Genomic DNA, 20,468 nt, shown 5'->3' with positions numbered 1-20,468 from the left:
CTTTTCTCGCTTTTGCTGTTGTAACACTGACATTTCTTTCCTCCAGCGTTTCTTACATTATCATCAAACCACCGAATGTATTTCCTGTAAACCGTGGTCGGAGTGTTTACTCTCTTGTGTTTTGGCATTTAGTTCAGTCGTGATAAAAGCAGCACTTAATGTTGAAAACCATGAAGTGCCTTAAGTTACACTTCATATAATGACAGCTAAACGCTGGCTCTAGGAAAATCCCAACTGCACTGGAGCAGGAAAAAAGAAGAAGAAATGCAAAGAAAAGCCACGTGTTTGGAAAAAGATAATAAGTTTAAGCATATAATCACTTAATGCAATCAATCTTGTAACCTTAAAACACATGGACTTCCAAGTAGAGCAGGGCAATACATAGATATTACACAGATATTGTGATAAGAAGATAGATACTTCCTCAGATTTTGGATATTGTTACATCATAAGTGCTATCTTTTTTTGGTTTTAAAGGTAGCGTTGCAATAAAGTGTTGTCATTTTCTTTTGAGTATAGTTTTCATTAAGTAAAGTTTCAGTAACTAGTACCAGCGTCAGTCCAGTTTTTATTTGTCCTTGCTGCTTTCTGTTATGATTGGCTCTCGAGCAGCTGGCATATAGATGTCAACACCTGCGTCCCTGTGCACATAAACCCTCGTGCTATGGGGATCAGTTTAGTATTGATGGTTCAGATCACGTTCTTCCTCCCGACAAACCACACACCTCCGTCCCCCTCGGAGGAGCCCTACAGTATGAACTGCCTTTCTGGGTGTCTCAGCGGTGGTTTGATTGACACCACTCACCGCTGGCAAAATGAACTAAATTAAAGGAGTAAACACTCCTGAGTGCAAATATACCGCTCCAAACATGGCTGGCATGAACACACACTTATGTTCGTCCTCTTGACGCTGATATCCCTTCACCATACTCCTCCTTTTTTAGTCTTTTAACCTTTTCTCCGCTGCTTTTTCTCTCTAAAACTTTGATCTTATCATCTGATCGTTAGCTGTTATCATTGAACTTGTAACTTCTCCAAGTTCTTAATAAGCTGATTCAATTGATTTTGTGTGTGTGTGTGTGTGTGTTTGACATTGTGTGTGTGTGTGTGACTTTGACTGAAGCTCTCAGATGAGGAGCCAACTGATTGAGATGGCCCCAATTAGTCTCCGCGATTAATTGAGTGTGATTGGATGTCGTCCCTCGCACCTCATCATTGACAATATTGACAGGCTAATTAGTTGCCGTGGTGACCGCTTAAACACAGCTGATTGTGTGTGACTCTGAAATGACCCCATAGCAGCCAATCAAGCCTACCTCTCACTTGTGGGCGTGTGTGTGTTTGGTCGAATACGCCTCGAGGGGATGTTCCAAATATGCGTTGATATCACACTAACAAAATAATCAGACAGGAAGCTGCTGCAACATGTGAAAAAATGTTTTTATTGTGAATTAATCTCCACTAAGCCTTTGTAAATATACAAAGCATGTGCATATTTACGCTTTTCATCAAGATTATTGATCCCAGAGGGAAAGAGAGGAAGCTGACAGAGATAGAAATGGAGGAACCACACCACAAAAAATGACAGAGTAATGTCTCTGAAACTGGCTGCAAATAAATCACCTCAATTATCATCGGTAATGTGAGAAACACTTGAGATATAGTGGATAAATTGTGCACTTGTTTTTTTTTGTCTGGAGCATCAGAGAGTAAACACATTGCAGAAGCTATTGTGGTACTTGGATGTGATGTAGCAGCGAATCGTCCATCTGCTTTTTGTAACTCTCTCATTTCAGAGGATCTGCCTTTCCTCTTGTGCTGTTTTCCTCCACTGTTCATTTTTTCCTACATTGCAACACTTTGCCTTTTGCTTCTTTTTGCCACAAAATACTTGTCTCTGATTGGCTAGCAGCACATCTTTGGTCAACAGTATAACCAGCTTTCTAAATCAGTGCTTGTGGTGATCTAGTCTTTATTAGACACCGAGTATTCGTAGCAGTATTACTCACTGTCACTACATCCTGACAGTAGTCAATGAGATAGATAATGCAGGGTAAAAATCATGCTCCTCCTTCTCATAGTGCTCTGAATGGCACCTCAACAAAAACAACCAATCGGAGCCGAGGCACCTGTCAATAATGTCAATCACTGCTCTTGATCTGTGGTCAAACTGTCAACTTAGGCAGCGTCGATCAAATATGAATCAAGATTCTGTTTCTGCATTGTCAATTTCTTGCCTCAAATGTGTTCAGAAGCATATATTAGTGTACTGTTTAGCTGTTACATGAGAACGTTTGCACTGGCCTGCCAAGGATACTTGATTTTGGCACGACTGTTTTCAACATGTCGGCCAGGTCACAAACTTAAGTAACAGTATAGTGAGTTTTATTTGATGAGCGCTGCATAGTTTCACAGTTTGACCACAGTTCACGAGCAGTGATTGACATGATTGGCAGCTGCATTAAAGACTCCTCGACTCTGATTGGTTGTTTTTATTCAAACTTGGTTGATTTTTGCAAATGTCTTTAGGAGCACCAGGAGGAGGCAGGGGAACATGATTTTTCTTCACAGATCATTTGTTTGATCAGTCCCTTCAGAAAATCGCGATGGCAATAATTAACGCAAATTCAACGAAAGTCATTAATATTTGCTGGGGCTTGCAACTTTTCAAAAGTCCCACGATTTTTCCGCATTTTTCCGCATTTTCTGCCCACACATGCAACATCATTTGAAACGTCATCAGACGCGTCATCAAATGTGCTAATGGCATTGCAGTATGGAGAAACACTCTGTACTGACATAAGAATTTGCACTGTTCACAAAGACAAGACAATATGTGTTGAATTTATTAAATGTTTTGTTTACAGAAGATGTAGCTTACATGTTGTTTTACAGTCACATTGTCTGGTTTGAGAGCTACAATAATCACTCAGGATTTTTTGCAACATTATTGGAATCCATGTTTTGAAACTAATTTAAACAAAACTAAAGAGGGGAACTATAAAACACATTTGCAGATATTTTTGTAATAATCAGTATGATTATTATAGCAAGTGATCACATGACTTATTTTTTTGGAGCTAGTAATTAAAAAAAAAAAAAAAACTTTTTTTTTTTCTCCTGTCAATTACCACAATTTCCCGCAAAAAAAATCACAATTTTTATTGTAATTTTTAACAAAATTGGCTGCAAATTTAAGGGTTTTTTGCCACGAGATCCTGGGTGGACTGTCTTATGTACGTCCGTCTGGATATAGTGACAGTTTAAGCAAAGCAGTTTTTGTTGTTGTTTTGTTCTGTTTTTGTTTTTCAAGTTACCAACTGCAGCTTTAACTCATTAATATGATTTTATTATAAACTAAGTCATGCTGAAACCAATTTTTATTTTGTATCTGTACTATTCAGGAAGTCATAATGCACTGTGAGTAGATGCTTACTGTAGGAAATTAAAATACTTTTTTTTCTTGCCTTTATCTTATCAGATATTTTCCAATTTTAGGACAGTAACTTATTATTATAAATCATGATGCACTAGTAGTAGATGCTCTAAGAATAGGAAAATAAAATACCTTTTGTACATACAGTTTGTTTGTTGATATCTAAGTCGATAGCTAAATTTTCAAGAGATATTAATATACGGTATATAACTCCATCTCAATCCAGATCATTATTCAGAACACCATTTCAAACACCACTTTATCACCCTTACTCAGTCTTGCCATGGGTTACATATCTAGAAAACTCCACTGCCTCTTGAGGTTTACTCTTTAAATTCATCAAACTATTGAAGATGTCATATGAAATATTCCATCTCTCCTCTTAAAGTAGGCAAAGACCTCTCTTTTTACCATCATTCTGTAAAATTATTACCTTTCTCTGGCCACACCCTGGACGTCCTGTCCTGCAAAAACATTGGAAGCTATCGTTTTTCCCACTGGGGAGAGAAATCCTGCTCGACTGAGCGGCTCACGCAGTTTTTCCCATGTCCACGCTGAATGGTTTAGAGGCTCTTAAAGACAGGTTGACCCGTCCCACCCATTCAACTCCGGTGTACATTACTGACTATAAATGAAGAATTAAATTGTGTGAATGTAGCTGTTATCAGTCAAGCTATCATATCAAGAGTATATATTACCCACTGGCTGACTTCCAGTATTTAATAATTACAGTCCAAATGCCAGCCTTCTTATACTGTCAAAGCCATGTACTGCAGCAGTCCTATGGCCAATGGAGCTGCATGTGTGAAATGAAAAAGCTGCAATTAAGATGAAGAAAAGATAAAGAAGAAAGGAGGGTGGATGTGGGAATAGAAATATTTATGAGTACAAATAACATAGAAAATGTGTTTTTTTGATGCCACACTGTACACTCACTGCATATTACATGCAGCGGAGATAACAAGGTTAAAAGGGTAAAAAGCTGTGGGGATAAAGAGGGAGTGGTAGACGAGTGCGCGGTTGACTAGCCGTGAAGAAAAGACCCTAATCTTGGAGGAGGCCAGAGTTGGCGTAACATCACTTTTTCTGGCCAACCTCTTTTATTCTTCTTTTGCTCTACCACTCCAATATCCTTCCTTTCTCCCCACACATCGTCCTCCCTCCCTCCCTCTCAGCCTCAGCACTTCTCCGTCCTCTGTCCCTCCACTTTCTCCAGACACCCGTCGCCTTCTGCTTTATTCAATTTCATTTTTTCAGTCATTTAAATGAGATTGATTGAATTGTTATAGAGATTGTTTGTCCTGGGTCGCACACATTCTGCAGCTCAGTGTGCAGGTCACGGTTTCCTGTACACACAACACTCAGACAGCTAAAGGGGGCAAAAAGTCAATGCAAATAAAGTCAATCCTGACAATTCAAATATGTTTCCCCTCAGTCACAAAATGTATCACTGCTGCTGTCATTAAATAAAAAATGAGGAAGCAGATATATACTTGTGCTGAATGATACACTGAATTGAATCTGGCATTGAACCTGAGCTGACGTTTTAGAAACCAGTCCAAATTGACCCAAGATATCACATTTAACCTGAGATTGAAGTTTATAGAAGATATAAGTCTTATTGTAAAAGTTGTTCAGTCTGCACGTATATAAGTAATGTTGATCATTCACCCTCTCTCTGTCTAATTTATTTGTGTTGTATAAAATGATAAATAAAAAACACAAGCAAACAAATTAAAAGCACATCTAATAAAACATAACCAGAGATGCAATTTAATTTAAAGTGAGTAGCAGTGACGTTTTTAATGAAATATTTCATCAAGAATGAATTATTCAATAAGGAAATGTGTAATTAGGCACAGCTGCTTTGCATTTGATTAATGTAATCCGTATTAGTCTGATGTCTCTCTGGTATGTCTCTGGTTTTTTTTTTTCGTGTCTCTTTCTCAAACTCTGCATAGTTCTTAATTATATTACTGTACTGTACATATTAGTTAACTGTCCTCTCTCTTTTTATTCTCTCTGCAGTTCCCCCTCGGGAGCCCTCGGTCACCTGTCGATCCAACACCTACCCTAAAGGCTTCTACTGCAGCTGGCACCAGCTGCACCCGACGTACATCCCCACCACCTTTGACGTGGACGTACAGTAAGCGCATTTGTTTTGTGTCTGTGTGCAGCTTGAGGATTTACAAGTTTATGAAATGATCGCTTTATATTGGTGTCACTTCCAAAGACCTAGCTTGCTTTAACCCGTTGAACCTGGAGCAACATCACTTTAATTTTGCTGCTTTCAGACGCCTTTTGCAAGTAGTCAAACCTTTGACCTCTGAGCAAATTGGGGCAATATCTTTCAAAAACATTAGCAAAATAGGCAATAAGTAACTTGGTAAGAAATGTTTCACAAATTGCAAAAAAAAAAAAAAAAACATTAAGAAAATTATTTTTAAAAAGCTAGGGAAAAAACTTTATTTATAATTATCATTATTATATATTTTAAGCGCTTTTTTCCATTTGTTTGTTTTTAACTTTTTTTCTACAATTTTTTTTGTTTTTAATTTTCACTTTTTACTAATTTCTAGCAAATTTTTTGGGTAATTTCTCCTTTCATTGCTCATTCATTCTTCCCATGTTTTTAAAGGACACCAAGCCAATTTGCAAAGGGTTAAAGGAATACTTCATCCTACAAATGTCTATTTTTGTATCAATTACTTGCTTCACGTTAAGTTAAATTCCTGAAGAAAACTTGGTGTTTCTCATACGCTTCCAGTGAACGAAGAGTTCAAAGTGGAAAAACAGTTCTCTATTAATTGAAGTCACAGGGGTCCATGTTTCACAACAGCAAAACTATATCGAAACTTCAGCTTTTTTGTGCTGTAAAATCCAAGTCTCACTTGTATACTCAACACTCCACAAACAGACAGCCCTTTAAAGTAGTGAAAAATGTTCTCAATTTTTGGGGATTAGTTTTGGTTTTTTTTCCAAATTCAGTGTAACACAGGGTGAGTAACTGATATATAAATGGCCCTTTGGCGGTGAAGTACTTCTTAAACTTGATTTAAAGGATAATTTCAGTTTATTACAATGAAGGTCTCAATTTTTTTTTAATTTAGGCAGTTGTTACCTTAAGTTATGGTAATGTACTCACCAAAGAAAATGGTCTTATGTATAAACACAGGAATACTGCAATGACAAAGTCTGATATGACATGATGAAATCCTGTAGATACGAATAGCAAAGGTGGCATCGTTTTAGTATGCAGACATTATCCATTGAACTATATTTCTGATATTTTTACAGAGAATATCTATTAAAAGTTAACATTTTATAATTTTCTGCCAAGGACAGCTTTGGTTTAGAGCAGGGTGAGAAGCTTTGGTGAGGTATGCCTTCCCAGCGGAGCATGGTAGAGTTAAAAAGGGGATGCGGACGGATTTAAGGTACTTGAAAGCTCTTAGCCTCAGATTGCAGCAAGTATTCCTTCTCGGAGTCATATCTCAGTCAGACCTGAACACACAGACAGGATACACATACTTTAAAATTCAGTTTGACTTTCTGAGGATATCTTTGTCTCAAATGACCATTGCAAATAAAAAGATGCTTCTTACAACTCCAAAGCTTTTTTTTTTCAGTATCAAAGTGGTCCAATGATAGTTGCCTGTACATCCATGGATATCATATTAATTCAGCATCCTTTTAGTGGTGTAAATTTGCCAAAATTAATGCAAATGAGTAAAGTGAAAAAAAAGAAGTAGCTGTGTCTGAGTTTCAATATCCCTAGCTTTGAGGGCAAACAATTCACAGGGAAGAATGGGCACAGGATAGGTGAAACTTTCCGAGTTTGACAAAAAGAAAGAAAAATATCTAATATCATGATGCCCTGACCACCTGCTCCTCTTCCTCACCCATCTGAAATAAATTTGAAGGCAATAAACAAGCTTTATGAAGTACTTATAAAGCTAACTAATCCAGGGAATGTTCCTGTACATCTTTGGACAACTCCATCTCACTCTGAAGTCGTCGAAATCCAGTGCTTGGGCAGTGACTTGCAGCATCAGACAATGATGAAAAAAGCTGTCCTTTAACGTTGGCATGAAACGTGGCCGGTTGAGGAAGCGGAAGTCCGAATAAGGCTGGCTGGAGGGGTGGTGGATGGGTCCAAAAAACGCCCGGGACTTTCACCCGGGAGAGTGGTGTTGGTGTCCCGTACGATTCTAAAGCCAAACCCTGTTCTTTCTTTACTAAACCTAACCACGTGCCTTTGTTACCTAAACCCAACCACGTGTGTTAGTTGTTGGGTTTCTTCCGACTTTCACCCAGGAGAGCAGAGTTCGTGTCCCATAAGATTAAGGGTAGTACATTTCCTGTGATAACGGAAGTGTATTTTAAAAGAAGACAATGCATGTAACAGGCGGATCTTCACACGCCTTCCCAGGACATCAACAACCAATGCACCCAGGGAACCTTTCACATTGTATCAGGACGTGAAAGGTCCATGACCAAACGTCAATAGAATAAAATGGCATCTGAAAAGTTGAGTTTGAATTTAGTTTGCTGTTAATCACATAATGTGTCTTTGAACAGTGAAATGTTTTTGCTCCAAGCAAACTTCTGTGCTACTTTTGACATTCCCTATTCAACATGGTGAAAAATTAAGCATGCTCACAGCCATGAGGAAAAGTTAGAATAACTGTTTTACACATATTTGTCAATCACAGAACGTTTTTAACCCCAATCTCCTGAGTAATTCATTTTAAAGCCGCACAGAAAAGAGAAAAGAAACCACTACATTCAGATAGTTTGGTGGCAAAACTTTAAAACAGCGTGTAAAAAAGATCACGTTGGAATTATAACCAGGGGCTTATTTTAAAAAATGATGGCATTTTGGTTTCACTCTGTAGTTAAACACCTCTCTCCACCTGTCCTCGGGCACCCAGGCATGTTTTAACAGTAGGTAGACCTTAGATACTCAAAATTGTGTGGATGGAGACCCAGCGAGTCTGTTCCTGTCAGGTTCTCTTTGATATCCCCAGATCACAGAGTCCCACAGCTCACACCACAGCATGTGGACCTCTGCCTTCATTAATGTTGTAACACCGGTATTATTCTGTTTGAATAATAATGAGCAGTGGGACAGAGAGAGGTGCAGATGAAGAGGACAATAGAGAGATTAACAGTGAGAGTAGTCACTGTCTTTAGCGTCCAGATCAGTCTGATTTGTTTTTTTTGCGAAGAGCAGAGCAGCACACAACAGGTGGAGCATTGAGTGATGCCTATTTTAGAATTAAAAACATCCCTGACTTCCCAAGGAGAGGACTGAAATTGTCCTTTGGAGCTCGGTTGGTAGTTGCTGGCATCTGGCTTTTATCTAAATAAATAAAGTGAAAGATTTAAAGTCTTTTTAGTCAACCAGGTAAAACATTGTTTGAAGGGCACATTCAGGTCTTAAAACCAAACTAAAAAATGTACAAAAAGTAAAGTCAGGTTTGGCTCTGTCCCAAACCCAAGTCCTGTCCTGGTCTGTGCAGCAGGAGGTTTAGTCAGCAGTTTAAAGTGTTAGAATTAATGTCCACAGCTTTGATGTATAACTCCCAGGCTGCCAACGAGGGGGGGAAATACTTAACCAGTGTCCTTTCCTCTTTCTATATTTCAGCAAGAGTGTCTATGAATCTACTTTCAAGCAGAAAAAACACAAGCCTAACCATTCTCTGTCTGTCTCACATTGAGTCTGTCCTCCATCTTACCTTTTATTATTTCCTCTCCTCTCCAGACATAACCAGCGTTCACTGGAGGTGCAGAAAGATCCGGACCACAAGAACCGCTGTCGTGTGCGCTTCCCTGAGGTCTTCTCCAGCTTCCCCTACAAAGTGAATGTGACGGCAATCAATGCGTTGGGGAAAGCCTCCACCACCATTTCTTTTGAAGAGTCCAGTATAGGTAAGATACATGCCGCGTCATGTTTTATGCTGTAGTGCTGCGACATCTGTGACACTGACTTCCCCTTGACTGGATCTGACACAAAATGATGCATGTTAAGGCACTTGTGTTTTTTGATGAGGCCAATCTGTTTCGCACCAAAAACTGTAGTCCCTTGAATGGCCACTTGAGGCTGGCTCCAAAAGCAAGTCTGCCTTCTTAGATCCCTGGATGTATTAAGAGAGCTGGATACAGCATTGGCGGCGAGGCCCTGTTCATTCCTATGAAAGTTTCTCAAAGGGGCATCAGCCAAAATGGGTCAACTGCTGTGTATGAAATTGCTGGGATGATCAGGGGATTATCGACACTACGTCCGCATTGTGTGGCCCATAGAGTATGCGCACCAGAGACATACAGTGGTTGATCGGCTTATCTCCAGTTTTGCGGCCCACTAACTTGAATGGGGCTAAGATAATTAAATCATGCAGCTCTTCTAGAGCCACTTGAGGCTGGCCCCAAAAGTGAGTTGACCCCAGAGACCTATGAACGTATTTGCTTGACGAAATTGCTCAGTGGCACATGAAGCCAAAAAAGCTCTATTTCCATGGTATGAAATTACCCAGAGGATCAGCACTACTTCTGCATCATCAGGCCCAAACAGGAAGCGCACTGGACACTTACTTACTGCAAGCATGACTAAGCCAACACAACGGCCAACTTCTAGCAGCCAAGCAGCTGAAGTCCAGTTGAGTGCCCCGCTAACTTGAATGGGAATAAAATAGTTTTAACTTGCGGTTCTTATAGAATTTCCAAATGTCATTGGACTGAATGGATTATTTACAGTAAAATGAGTCATTTCACGGGACTTGTGACAATCAAAAAAAATTATCCACTAATTTATAGACTTCTCTTTCCCAATGTAAATCTATGGGAAAAAGTTTTTTGGGCCCAATGGCATCAAGTGATGGACCCTGGAAATTGTAGTCCCGCTGTTTGGCCACTGCAAAAATTGGCTTCAAAGTGTGGTGCACTTCCTGGGGGCCTGCACAGACTGCCATGTTAAAATGGCCAACTTTACAGCAGGAAGGCCTGGTATAAAGAAACCTTCAATTTCAATAGCTTCAATAGATAATGCCCCATTCATGACAACTGTAGTGGGGTTGATTTTTATATACCTCACCCATTTAAATTTTATTAAGAGGGGTCGCCACAGTGTATGAGTCAGAGCCATCCCTTACTCCTCCACAGCGCCACAGTCAATTCCAAATTTAAGTTCACTTCAGTTTTCAAAAAAATCCAAGATGGCGATGGCCAAAATGCCATATTCATGGGTTGAACATGGGAGTCCACAACGCAGTGGGTGTCGTCACAGTGGCCACATCCATTGTTTATACACAGTCCATGGCCAGAGCTCAAATGATTCAAAAGAAACACACTGGCATTTTGAAAATACTAGAAATATTTCCTCCTAACTCATTCAGGATACAGAATTTGAACACTTTTTGTTAAAATTTACACCCAATGCTTATTTGTTTTTGTTTTTTTTAACTAACTTCAGGAACAATTCTAAGATCCTTTCCCACACAGACTGACAAATGTTTGGCAAAGAAAAATGAGGACAAAAATGCAGTGTCAATGCATCTCATTAAGGATGCCCACCCTTGAGCAATGTTAATGCATCTGTTTGACCACAGATGACTGATTTCATTGACTTCTGTTTCCCTTTGGAGATTTGCAGCACACAGAGTTATGCTTGGTGCCAGAAAGACAAAGAAAATTGAAATTTCAGTGGCCAAATAAATGTCACCCAGCTAAAAGGAGAGTGCACCGCTTTTTTTTTTTTTTTTTTTTTTTTTTTGCTTTAACCAACAGCATAGTCCATTAGTGGGAAACCCACTGACTCTGCACCCCTGTCATTACCAAAAGCATTAGATAATAAACACACTACCTCTGAACCTTTTCTGCAGCAAACAGTATTTAATTGAGGCTTGGATGGGATGCGACAGTCACAAATCAAAGGTCTGGTTTCTCTCTGAAAGTGCCAGATAACCCAAACACCAGCTGCCATATAAGCACTTTTTAGTCAAATTTAATGTAAGAATTAACCATGAAAGTTCCTTCAGTGGCTGTTTTTTAAATTCCAGCCTTCACGGTCGTGTGGTAAGTAGTGCAGGGAACTTTTTGTTCAGCAAGGCTGCAGAAGGCTACATAATAACAGCAAGACTCTTAGAATTCATAAGCGACTAAGGCTGGAAAGCAGTGAAGAGGAGAAATTCATTTTAAAGAAGGAATGAGAAGTACTTTGATAGATAAGGGAAGTGCTGCCAGCAGTCCTCAGCTCTGTTGTATTGCTTGGAGCGCGATATGGGTGTGCATGACGCATAAATACACACAGACACCAATGGGGCTGTGGGTCGGTCAAGGAAGAGAGGTATCGAAGGAGAGAAAGTGTGTGTGTGTGCGCACGTGTGTGTGTGTGTGTGTGTGTGTGTGTGTACCAAGTAACCAAATGAGGCAGTGACATGCTCTGCCAAGCCCCGGACACAGGACTCATGAAAATGCTAATGCTAGCCGGATTAGCGCCTTGGCTGAGGAAATATCCCTCAACTATTGGTGATAGCAAAACACCCCACTGCTCCTTTCTTCCTCTCTGTTTTCTCTTTTATTCCTGCATGCCCTTCTTTTGACTTTGTACTTTTTTTTTAGTCCTCCGTTCCCTCCTATTTTTCTTCTTCCTCCCTCTCCATCTCCAGCCAAATCTTCTCAGATAGATGCGAGAACGCCATTTGTGTGACAAATGTCCACGCTATTATTTTTAGATAGATTTCTCAGAGTTTGCTTTTAGGTCTAAAAAAAAGACTGAAATTTTGGTGTTTCTTTAACTTTGAGTTGAATTGCAGCTATTGTTGCCATTCCGCTGCCATTCCGCTGTTGCAGACAACTTTCCAATCATAAGAGTTTTACCTCAGTTGGTGCGCACTCCTGTGATCTTGATTGTTTGGTTTAATGCCCAGTTCAGACGAAACCATTTTGGAACATTACAGAGAAAAGTTGCAGCAGTGGGAACTGGCCAGCCTGAGCTCGGCTCAAGCCGGCTGATAGTGTCACCTTCGACCCCGATGGTCAAATCGCTGGTCGTTGGTTTTAGAACCTAAAGTATGTCACCTGTGTCAGCAGCCAAGTAGCTTGTAGTGAAGTCCCCTGGTCGAGTCAAAATGACCGCAGACACTGTGTTCGCTCGCTTTTAAGAAGCTACAAATTGTATTCAGCCTCAAAATACATCTGAAAAGCTGGAAATCAGAACAGAAGTACAGAGAGTTGTTGCATAGAGATGATACACCATCTCATCTAGTTGCAGGTCTTTAGAACATTGCAGAGTGGCACATTGCAAGTAGTTGCCTGTTTCAACTCATCTTGTTGCAAATCTTTGGTCTGATCTGGGCCTAAGGTGGTCATGATACTCTGTCCAAGCTGTCTTAGTTCAGTCTTTTTCTCGTCTTGATGTTCCAGTAAACTCAAACATGTTTAATATTATCATATCTTTTTAGCCTTGGCTCAAGCAACCAGTTAAGAGCAATAACATGAACATTGTCAACAACCAATAGGTGCTTTTTCTCCAGCATCATACCAAAGCAGCAAACCAGGTGGACAGTAAACATGAACTCTGAGGGGTGCCATGCCATTGCTCTAATGGCCCATAATACCAAAGCCCCATTAGTCCAAAAAATGTCCCACTGGACTAAAAGCCCATTTCTCCAACTGCCCAGGATCCATAAAACAAAAGCCCATTGCCTCAAAGTGCTGGGACCAATTGCACAAAAAATTGTATGTTAAGATTTTCTGTAAAGTCCTAGTTAAGGTTTCCTCAGAATAAAATCCATTGCAAAAAACACCCTTGAGTCTTCACCTTAAGGTTTCCTTAAAATGTTCACCTAAGTATTTAAGGTTTTCTCCTTGTCTTGGTCTTAAACTTAAGGAATCCGTAGACCATTGCACAGACCTTAGCAACCAAAGCAAGGTAAAAGAAAAAACTATATCTGTATCTCTGACTTTATCTTAACTGCAACATAACGGAGTATAAGGTTATTAATGAAGAAAACTAACCAACACAGCAAGAGAAGAGTGTTCTGCGACCAAGAGAACCTAATGGATCCACTTTTGATTTTACACTATAGATGTGACTGAATCAATTTTCATTGTGATTTCTTCCTTTGATTGTTTTCTGGTATTTGGGGATCAAATTTACTTTGTAGTATTTAATTTCTATGATTATATTCCTCCAAAAGTTTAATCTTTTCCTCCTTTGACCAATATGTTTTCTTGTATTCTTTCCTTCTGCCATTTCTCACTGTCTCATGATAACCAACTTTGTGAGATGAAAACAGGCAAAGCGAGCAAAAAAACTGTCTTTAACTGCTGTAAAATCTCTTTCAACACAGTAAATATTTGTCTTTAACTAAGGAAACCTTTTAAGGGATGACGTGCAACTGTGTAAGTCCATTAGCTAAGGAGAAATTAAGCCTTAAGTGTCATACTTAAGGAAAAAACTCAAGGTGTTTTGTGTAACTGGTCCCAGTTCCTCCAAATTGCACACTCCCTGTAGTTTCAGTTCCCTAGTGGCATTTGAGCCACCGATCCTGGGTGTATTTACTGACCCATCCCTACTTTCCCAGTGATTATTGTATTTAAGCCAAAACATGAACTTTTTCCCAACCATAACCAAGTGCTTTTTATGCCTAAACCTAACCACACATTCACAACAGCATTGTTGACAAATGTAACATACCTGTGGTTTACAAAAACATGCAATACCAACATTTTTTTCTGGTGATTGGGTCAGCTAACTTAAGAGACTATGTATTTTTTCTTAGAGAAATGAGACTTTGGAGCAAAGGGCGTTTTCTGGGGCGATAACGGACTGTCTGAGAAATGGGCCTTGGGTCCAATGGGACATTTTTGAACTGACAAGGCTTTGGAATTTTAGGCTGTCAGAACAACGGTTAGTCTCCCTTTGGGGAAGCACAAGAACATGAACAAGTCTCAGTTCTCTTGTACTGTGGAGAAGGAGAAGAGTCTTGTGGAGATGTGGGTTGAAAAAGAATAAATTTAACGTGTATCTAATCCTCCAACCAACACTTATCTGTGTGAGTTTGCATGCAAAGCAGTTTCTTTATGGATTATATTGATGCCAAATTGATAAGAACACTGCCGACATATGACACCTTCTATCTTGTCTTTTTAGAGTTATGCTTCTTTGCGAACATGTAAGGAATTGTTAACGTGTCATATTTCTTCGAGGGAGTTTGACGTTATATTTTCCACCAGGAGCAGGATGGAAAATAACCTCAAAAGGAATCTTGTAAATAATGACTCTGCAAGTCTTTGCAAATTATTAAAGTCCGTGACTCAAAACTCACAGTCTTTAGATGTGACAGGGTGTCAGACTTTCTTCTTTTAAAAATCTTTTCATAGTCTTTTCAGAGTTGTCTAGTGTATGGTAGGTCTAACAGACAACACTGTAAAACCCCAATCCACCCATGATACAAAAATTTAATAGTAAGTCTACACAAACTTCTCAGATTGTCAAAATGACCTAAAAACTTTATGTTCACTTGACACAAAAGATTCCTCCCTTGTGAGCTTGACATGTTTTTTTATGTTAAGTCAACAACTTTTGAGTTAATTTGACTAAAATGTATAAAGCCAGTTTTAACTGACAAGATTAATGCCAACAGCCAACACTATTATTGTGCACTTAACATACTGTGGTGTGTTGGGGCTAAATGGGTGGAGTTTCCCAGCATGCCATTAGACAATACAATACATTCTCACTCAGACCTCGTCACATATTGACGTTTGGTCATAAGCTTTCCAAGTCCAGATACAACATGAAAGGTTGTTGACGTTCTGGGACGCCGTGTCAAGCTCTGTCTGTTACAGTTTTCACAGGAAATTTACTGTTTACATACAAAAAAAAAACGCACTAAGAAGAACAGGGTTGCCTTTATAATCTTACAGGACCCGAACATAGGTCTCCCAGGTGAAAGTTGGTGTGTGTTGGACCATCCAACCCCACTACCACTTTCCCTTCTCGTACTTTCGTCACCTTAACTTCCTTTCGTGTCCCACCGTGTTTCCCCCTGACGCCGTCGAGCACCATTAAACTATAACGGCAACCAGCCGCATATCATGCAAATGTTAAAGGACAACTTTTTCGTCAGTGTTTTGACACCACAAGTCATTGCCCAAGCACCGGATTTCAACGACTTCGGAGTGAGACCAGGCTGGACAATGTGTTTAAGGCCATATGCCAAAGAAAACTGTGTTTAAATGTGTTCTAAATTACTCGTTACCCATTACGCAATGATTAATAGTCACACAGCTGTTGCCACTGATCACAAAGACTTCCATCACACTTGAATAACAAGACCAGCATTTTGCAAAGGGCGCCTTTGAAAAGATCTGGTTTTTATTATTGAATATGTTGAAAGTCCAAATATGTTTTCAAATTTATCACAGTTAGTGTGGATGTGGTCTTGCCCTCCCTCTTTCTTTGTTCTTTTTTTTTTTCCAAACTTTTCTAAGTGTCTCATATTGTTTGCCTTCTCCTTCCCCTCCTTTCACTCCTCCACTCATCTCCTCCTTGTTCCTGCATTGTTAAAAGTCTTTCTCACGCCGTTCTAAGTTGTAAGCCACATTTATATCCAATCCCATTTACTGTATGCCCACAAGATGCTTGTGCACACTTTTCTTACACACTTAGTTGAAGTTACCTCCTCGATGATTAAAATGCAGTCTGCTTCCAACAATTAGGCTTTAATCTGAGACTTTAGTTTGATGCAAGGCAGTAATTATAATGAATATTGGTGTGGACACATCCCCCCAATATTCAAATATGCTAAAACTGCACCCCACACCAACAATACATCTAATATCTAATGATATTCATAAGTAAGCTTCACAAAATTACAGTATTTTTACTACGCACCCGGTCTCACTCCGAAGTCCTTGAAATCTGGCACTTGGGCAGTGACTTGCGGCATCAGAAACCAACGAATAAAGGCGTCTTTTAATGTCGGCATGATACGCAGCAGGTTGCCGTTGTAGTTCAACAGCACCCGGTGGGTCAGGGGGGAAACGCGGCAGGACGAGAACGAAAGATAAGGCAGGAAAAGTCCGACCGGGGCGACCGGGAGCGGTGATGGATGGGTCCAACAAACCACGACTTTCACCCAAGAGAGCAGTGTTTGTGTCCCGTAAGATTCTAAAGCCAAACCCCCCCAAAAAACACCAATTTGTGGCATTGTATTGCGTGCATTTATTTGAAAAACATTGTATCTAAAGAAAAAATCTCCTGTGAAAACGAAAGTGTACCTTGAAAGACGACAATGCATGTAACAGGCAAAACTTTACACGGTGTCCAAGAACATCAACAACCAACACACCCAGGGTACCTTGCACGTCATGTGTGGAAACCACATGTCATGTTATGAGTTGTGATCGGAGTGGGAATGTATTGTTACTACCGGCTCTAGTATTACCAGGCTTTGAATCCAATTTTTGTAGTGGCCAAACAAAGGTAATGTTATTTCTAAGCTCCATCACATGATGCCCTGTGGCCCAAAAATACTTTTTTCCCATAAACTTACATTGGGAAAGAGACATCTGTAAATCAGTGGATGAATTTTTTTGAGCATCACAAACCTCATAAAATGACTTGTGTCACTATCAGGATTTGATTCATTCGGTCTGACAACATTTGAAAGGTCTAGAAGAGCTCCTAAATCATTTTATCCCCATTCAAGCTAGCTGACCGCTAAACTGGAAGTTAGCCACTTGGCTGTGTTTGGCTGCATGCCCAGTGCCTAAACTGCATATCTAGACCGGAAGGTATAAACTCTGGATCAAAAGCCGACCATTTCCATATCTTCACATGGTTCTGAGATAAAATCTTTTGCAGGTCTTAAGCCATACCTTAAGAACTACCTCGGTCCATCGGTTCGGTTTATCCAGATAAGAATCCTGGTGTTGGTAATTACCTTGTATGGACTGTGCAGGTAGATTGAATTGCATTAATTCCAAGTCTTTCTGTTTGGCTGAGTAGTCCAGATTGCACCAGCACACCAGCGGTCTTAGTTGGGCGGCTGTGTGATAGTCCTCAACTGTAGAATTCTATATTCAATCTGAGGTCAAACAAATCTTGAGATCATCCTATTCCATTCAATAAAGTCTTAAGGGGGTACTGCAATAAGGAGTGACTGGAATAGGTACAGTTACCGAAGAGAACATTCATTTTTATCGTTTCAGTTTGGTTTGAAATGTCTAGTGTACTGCCATTCTGCATGCGGTTTGTCCAAGTGGTGTTGCTGTACCCCAGGAGAACAAAGCTCACGGATGTATTTACCTTAATGTCTTTATTACATTATATTTGTCAGATAGTCCACGTGAAGTCTGACTAAATCATTCATGTGACACTGCATGTGTAATTTATGTAGACAGTAGTGGCTTATATTTATTGCATATCTGGCAGCTTTGTGCTCGGGGTTCCCCCAGTGTTGACTCCACAGCTGTGGCCTTGGTTTTGTCTTCAACCACTACACTAACAAGCTGTTAATCCCTCTCTAACAGCATCATCTTAAAAAGGTACAAGTGTTGTGTTTGGAGGAGCAGTTGTGCTGCACTCTGACAATAATCACATAAAAAGAGGAGGCTGTTTTTACCCCTTTTCTTCCATTTTCCTGTCTTTAAGTTATTTCTGAAAGATTTCACAGCAGATCGAAGTACTTCTCCCTATTTTTCCCATTTGCTCAAGTGCACTGTTAGACGCTGTCATCCAGCACCTGTTCTGCTGTAAAACCATTCATAGATTTCACTTTTTTTTTTGTTCCTTTTGGAAAAGCCCATTTATTTGAAAGGAGATATGGTGTGGTGTGAGAACAGCAGTGAGGAGCTACAGAGTTTTAGATGTCTTTTTTTATCATGCAGTAGCACCTGGATGCATTAAGTGAAAGGACTAGATGATGCATAGTAATGGTTTTAGAAACACCACAATCATGTTCAAAGAATGCACTCAGGCATACGCTGGTACAGCTACATGCAGATTTAGCTTTTGCAGATCTCCTCTATTTTGCCGCTTGATTGCTGCACAGTCTTAGCCACCGGGACAGCCTTTAAGCAACACTTTTTCTTGTTAGAAAGAAAGATTAGCCACTCTCCCTCCCACTTTCTTGTTCCATTTTCAGCAGACAGTGAATATAATGGTCTCGCAAGTAGCTGTTTGAAAGATTAGACTTTTATGTTATAGTATACCTGTTCACTTGCATCACCAGCTAAGAGAAAGAAGGGGCTTCAGTGACTGGTGCAACATGAGACTGAAAGGAAGAAAGAGCAACAGTAATGTGGACGTAAATTTGAATGAACAGAGCCAAGGGAGGCATGACAGATGTTTTCAGGCCAAGCATGGACAGGCACAACAATGGGATTCCATGAAATTGTACCCTGATGATCACACATCTTTTTTTTTTTTAACTCCTTTCATCCTTTTTCTTTTTTTCTGTACTAATCCTGTGTTACCACAGTGTCCTGCACCATAGACTGGCCATATGAAGTCTGGCCATATTTGTGCGACATGGTGTTTTTCCTGTATTAAGGGAATATTTCATCCCCCAAATGACCGTTTGTACATCAGTTCCTCACCCCATGTTACAATGAATTTGTGACAACAAAAAAAATTTCTTGCATGTCTCCATGGCAGGGTCGTAAATATCGACAGTGTAGGCAGTGGGGTTGCACTGGGGCCCGTAGGTTGGAGGGGCCCAGAGATAAAGTGGAGCTTTGCAAGTGATTCAATCTGCCATTAAAGATATTTTTAAAATTATTTAAAAATGGTGCCATTTGGTATATATGTCCTCAGAAAGGCAAACCCATCTACGTCATGGTTTACTTTATTATTTTATTGGTTTTAAATAGTCAGTAAAAATTACATGCCTTTATCTATGCAAGTTATAAAATCTATAAATAAAATATAAAAACTATTCAATTAAATGATTAATTTTCTTTGATATTTTTGTTAGATATGCAGTGACGATTGCTGGGTAATATGTATGTTCATGTCGTCCAATGTCAAGTCTCTATTTGTGTCAAGATACATGCATGATGGAGTGCACTGGGGCCCATTGCAGCTTTGTTACACCACTCTCTGTGGTAAATAAAGAATCCAACAAACTGAGAAAATTCGTATTGAATTGAGGTCGTCTGGGTCCACATTTAACAAAACTATACATAAACATCTGTTTACAAACACACAAACAACTTGTGCATTATAATGTAAGTCTCATTTATCCAGTCATTTGCCCAGTAGTTCCCAAACAGACTGCCTACTTAACTAAAAGTGAAACTTATTAATGGTTTCTTCAAAGCCATCATCTTAGTGGTGGACCAGCACCTTCTGTGTTCAGCGAGGTAAAATTACTGATTGTCAGTGGAGTCTGGCTTTTAAGAGAGTATTGATACGTTTCCCTTTCGGTTCAGTTCCCCATTGGAAAGGGCTTTCTGTTTCTGTTTGGGACGTGCTGAGCATACAGCTGGATAATAACACCTGGATCATACTCCACAAGTTGTGTGAGAGTTCAGAAACGGATGTTTTAATATCCCCCTGAGACACGAACTTTTGTTTGGTATGCATTTTTAATTTCTCCTAGCTTTTTGGGATCACTGGGACCCAATAAGTATGAAAAAAAATAAATAAATACTGTTAATGATAACAAGTCCCAATGTCTTCAAACAAGACGATAGTAAAATTCCAATGTCTTCAAATTAGTACTTCCTAATTAACAGTGTCTCTGTTACTGTTGTCAGAATTGGTCAAATTTGTTGCCATATCAAACTGCAAACATTATTAATCATAAATAAACAAGTTTCAACCATAAAATGTGATCAGGTTTTGGACCTTGTCAACTTTTGTGTCTGGATCGGCTGCAGACTGACTTGTCTAGTGATGACGTTCGCGAATGAGCCAAGTCTTTGAACCGGCTCTTTAGAGTAAACGAGCCAGTTCCTAATTTAACCCACTAACCCATTATCCGCTAGCACTTGCTTGTATTGAGAGGCTTGTTGTTTA

The 20,468-nt window shown here is 39.7% G+C and overlaps 1 protein-coding gene across 1 annotated transcript in view; it reads left to right on the top strand.

The window, feature by feature from the left end:
• The window catches only part of cntfr (ciliary neurotrophic factor receptor), a 357,541-nt gene that overhangs the window by 287,936 nt on the left and 49,137 nt on the right, over positions 1–20,468 (top strand). Inside the window, exons 5-6 of the mRNA XM_033647215.2 lie at positions 5,465–5,582; positions 9,204–9,370. Of these exons, the coding sequence (XP_033503106.1) occupies positions 5,465–5,582; positions 9,204–9,370 (285 nt within the window). The remainder of the gene's footprint in view (positions 1–5,464; positions 5,583–9,203; positions 9,371–20,468) is intronic.

This window comes from Epinephelus lanceolatus, chromosome 19 (genome assembly GCF_041903045.1).
Source record: "Epinephelus lanceolatus isolate andai-2023 chromosome 19, ASM4190304v1, whole genome shotgun sequence".
NCBI classification, from domain to species: domain Eukaryota; kingdom Metazoa; phylum Chordata; class Actinopteri; order Perciformes; family Serranidae; genus Epinephelus; species Epinephelus lanceolatus.
Note: the sequence above shows the minus strand (reverse complement) of the source record. Positions and strands in the feature narration are given on the sequence as shown.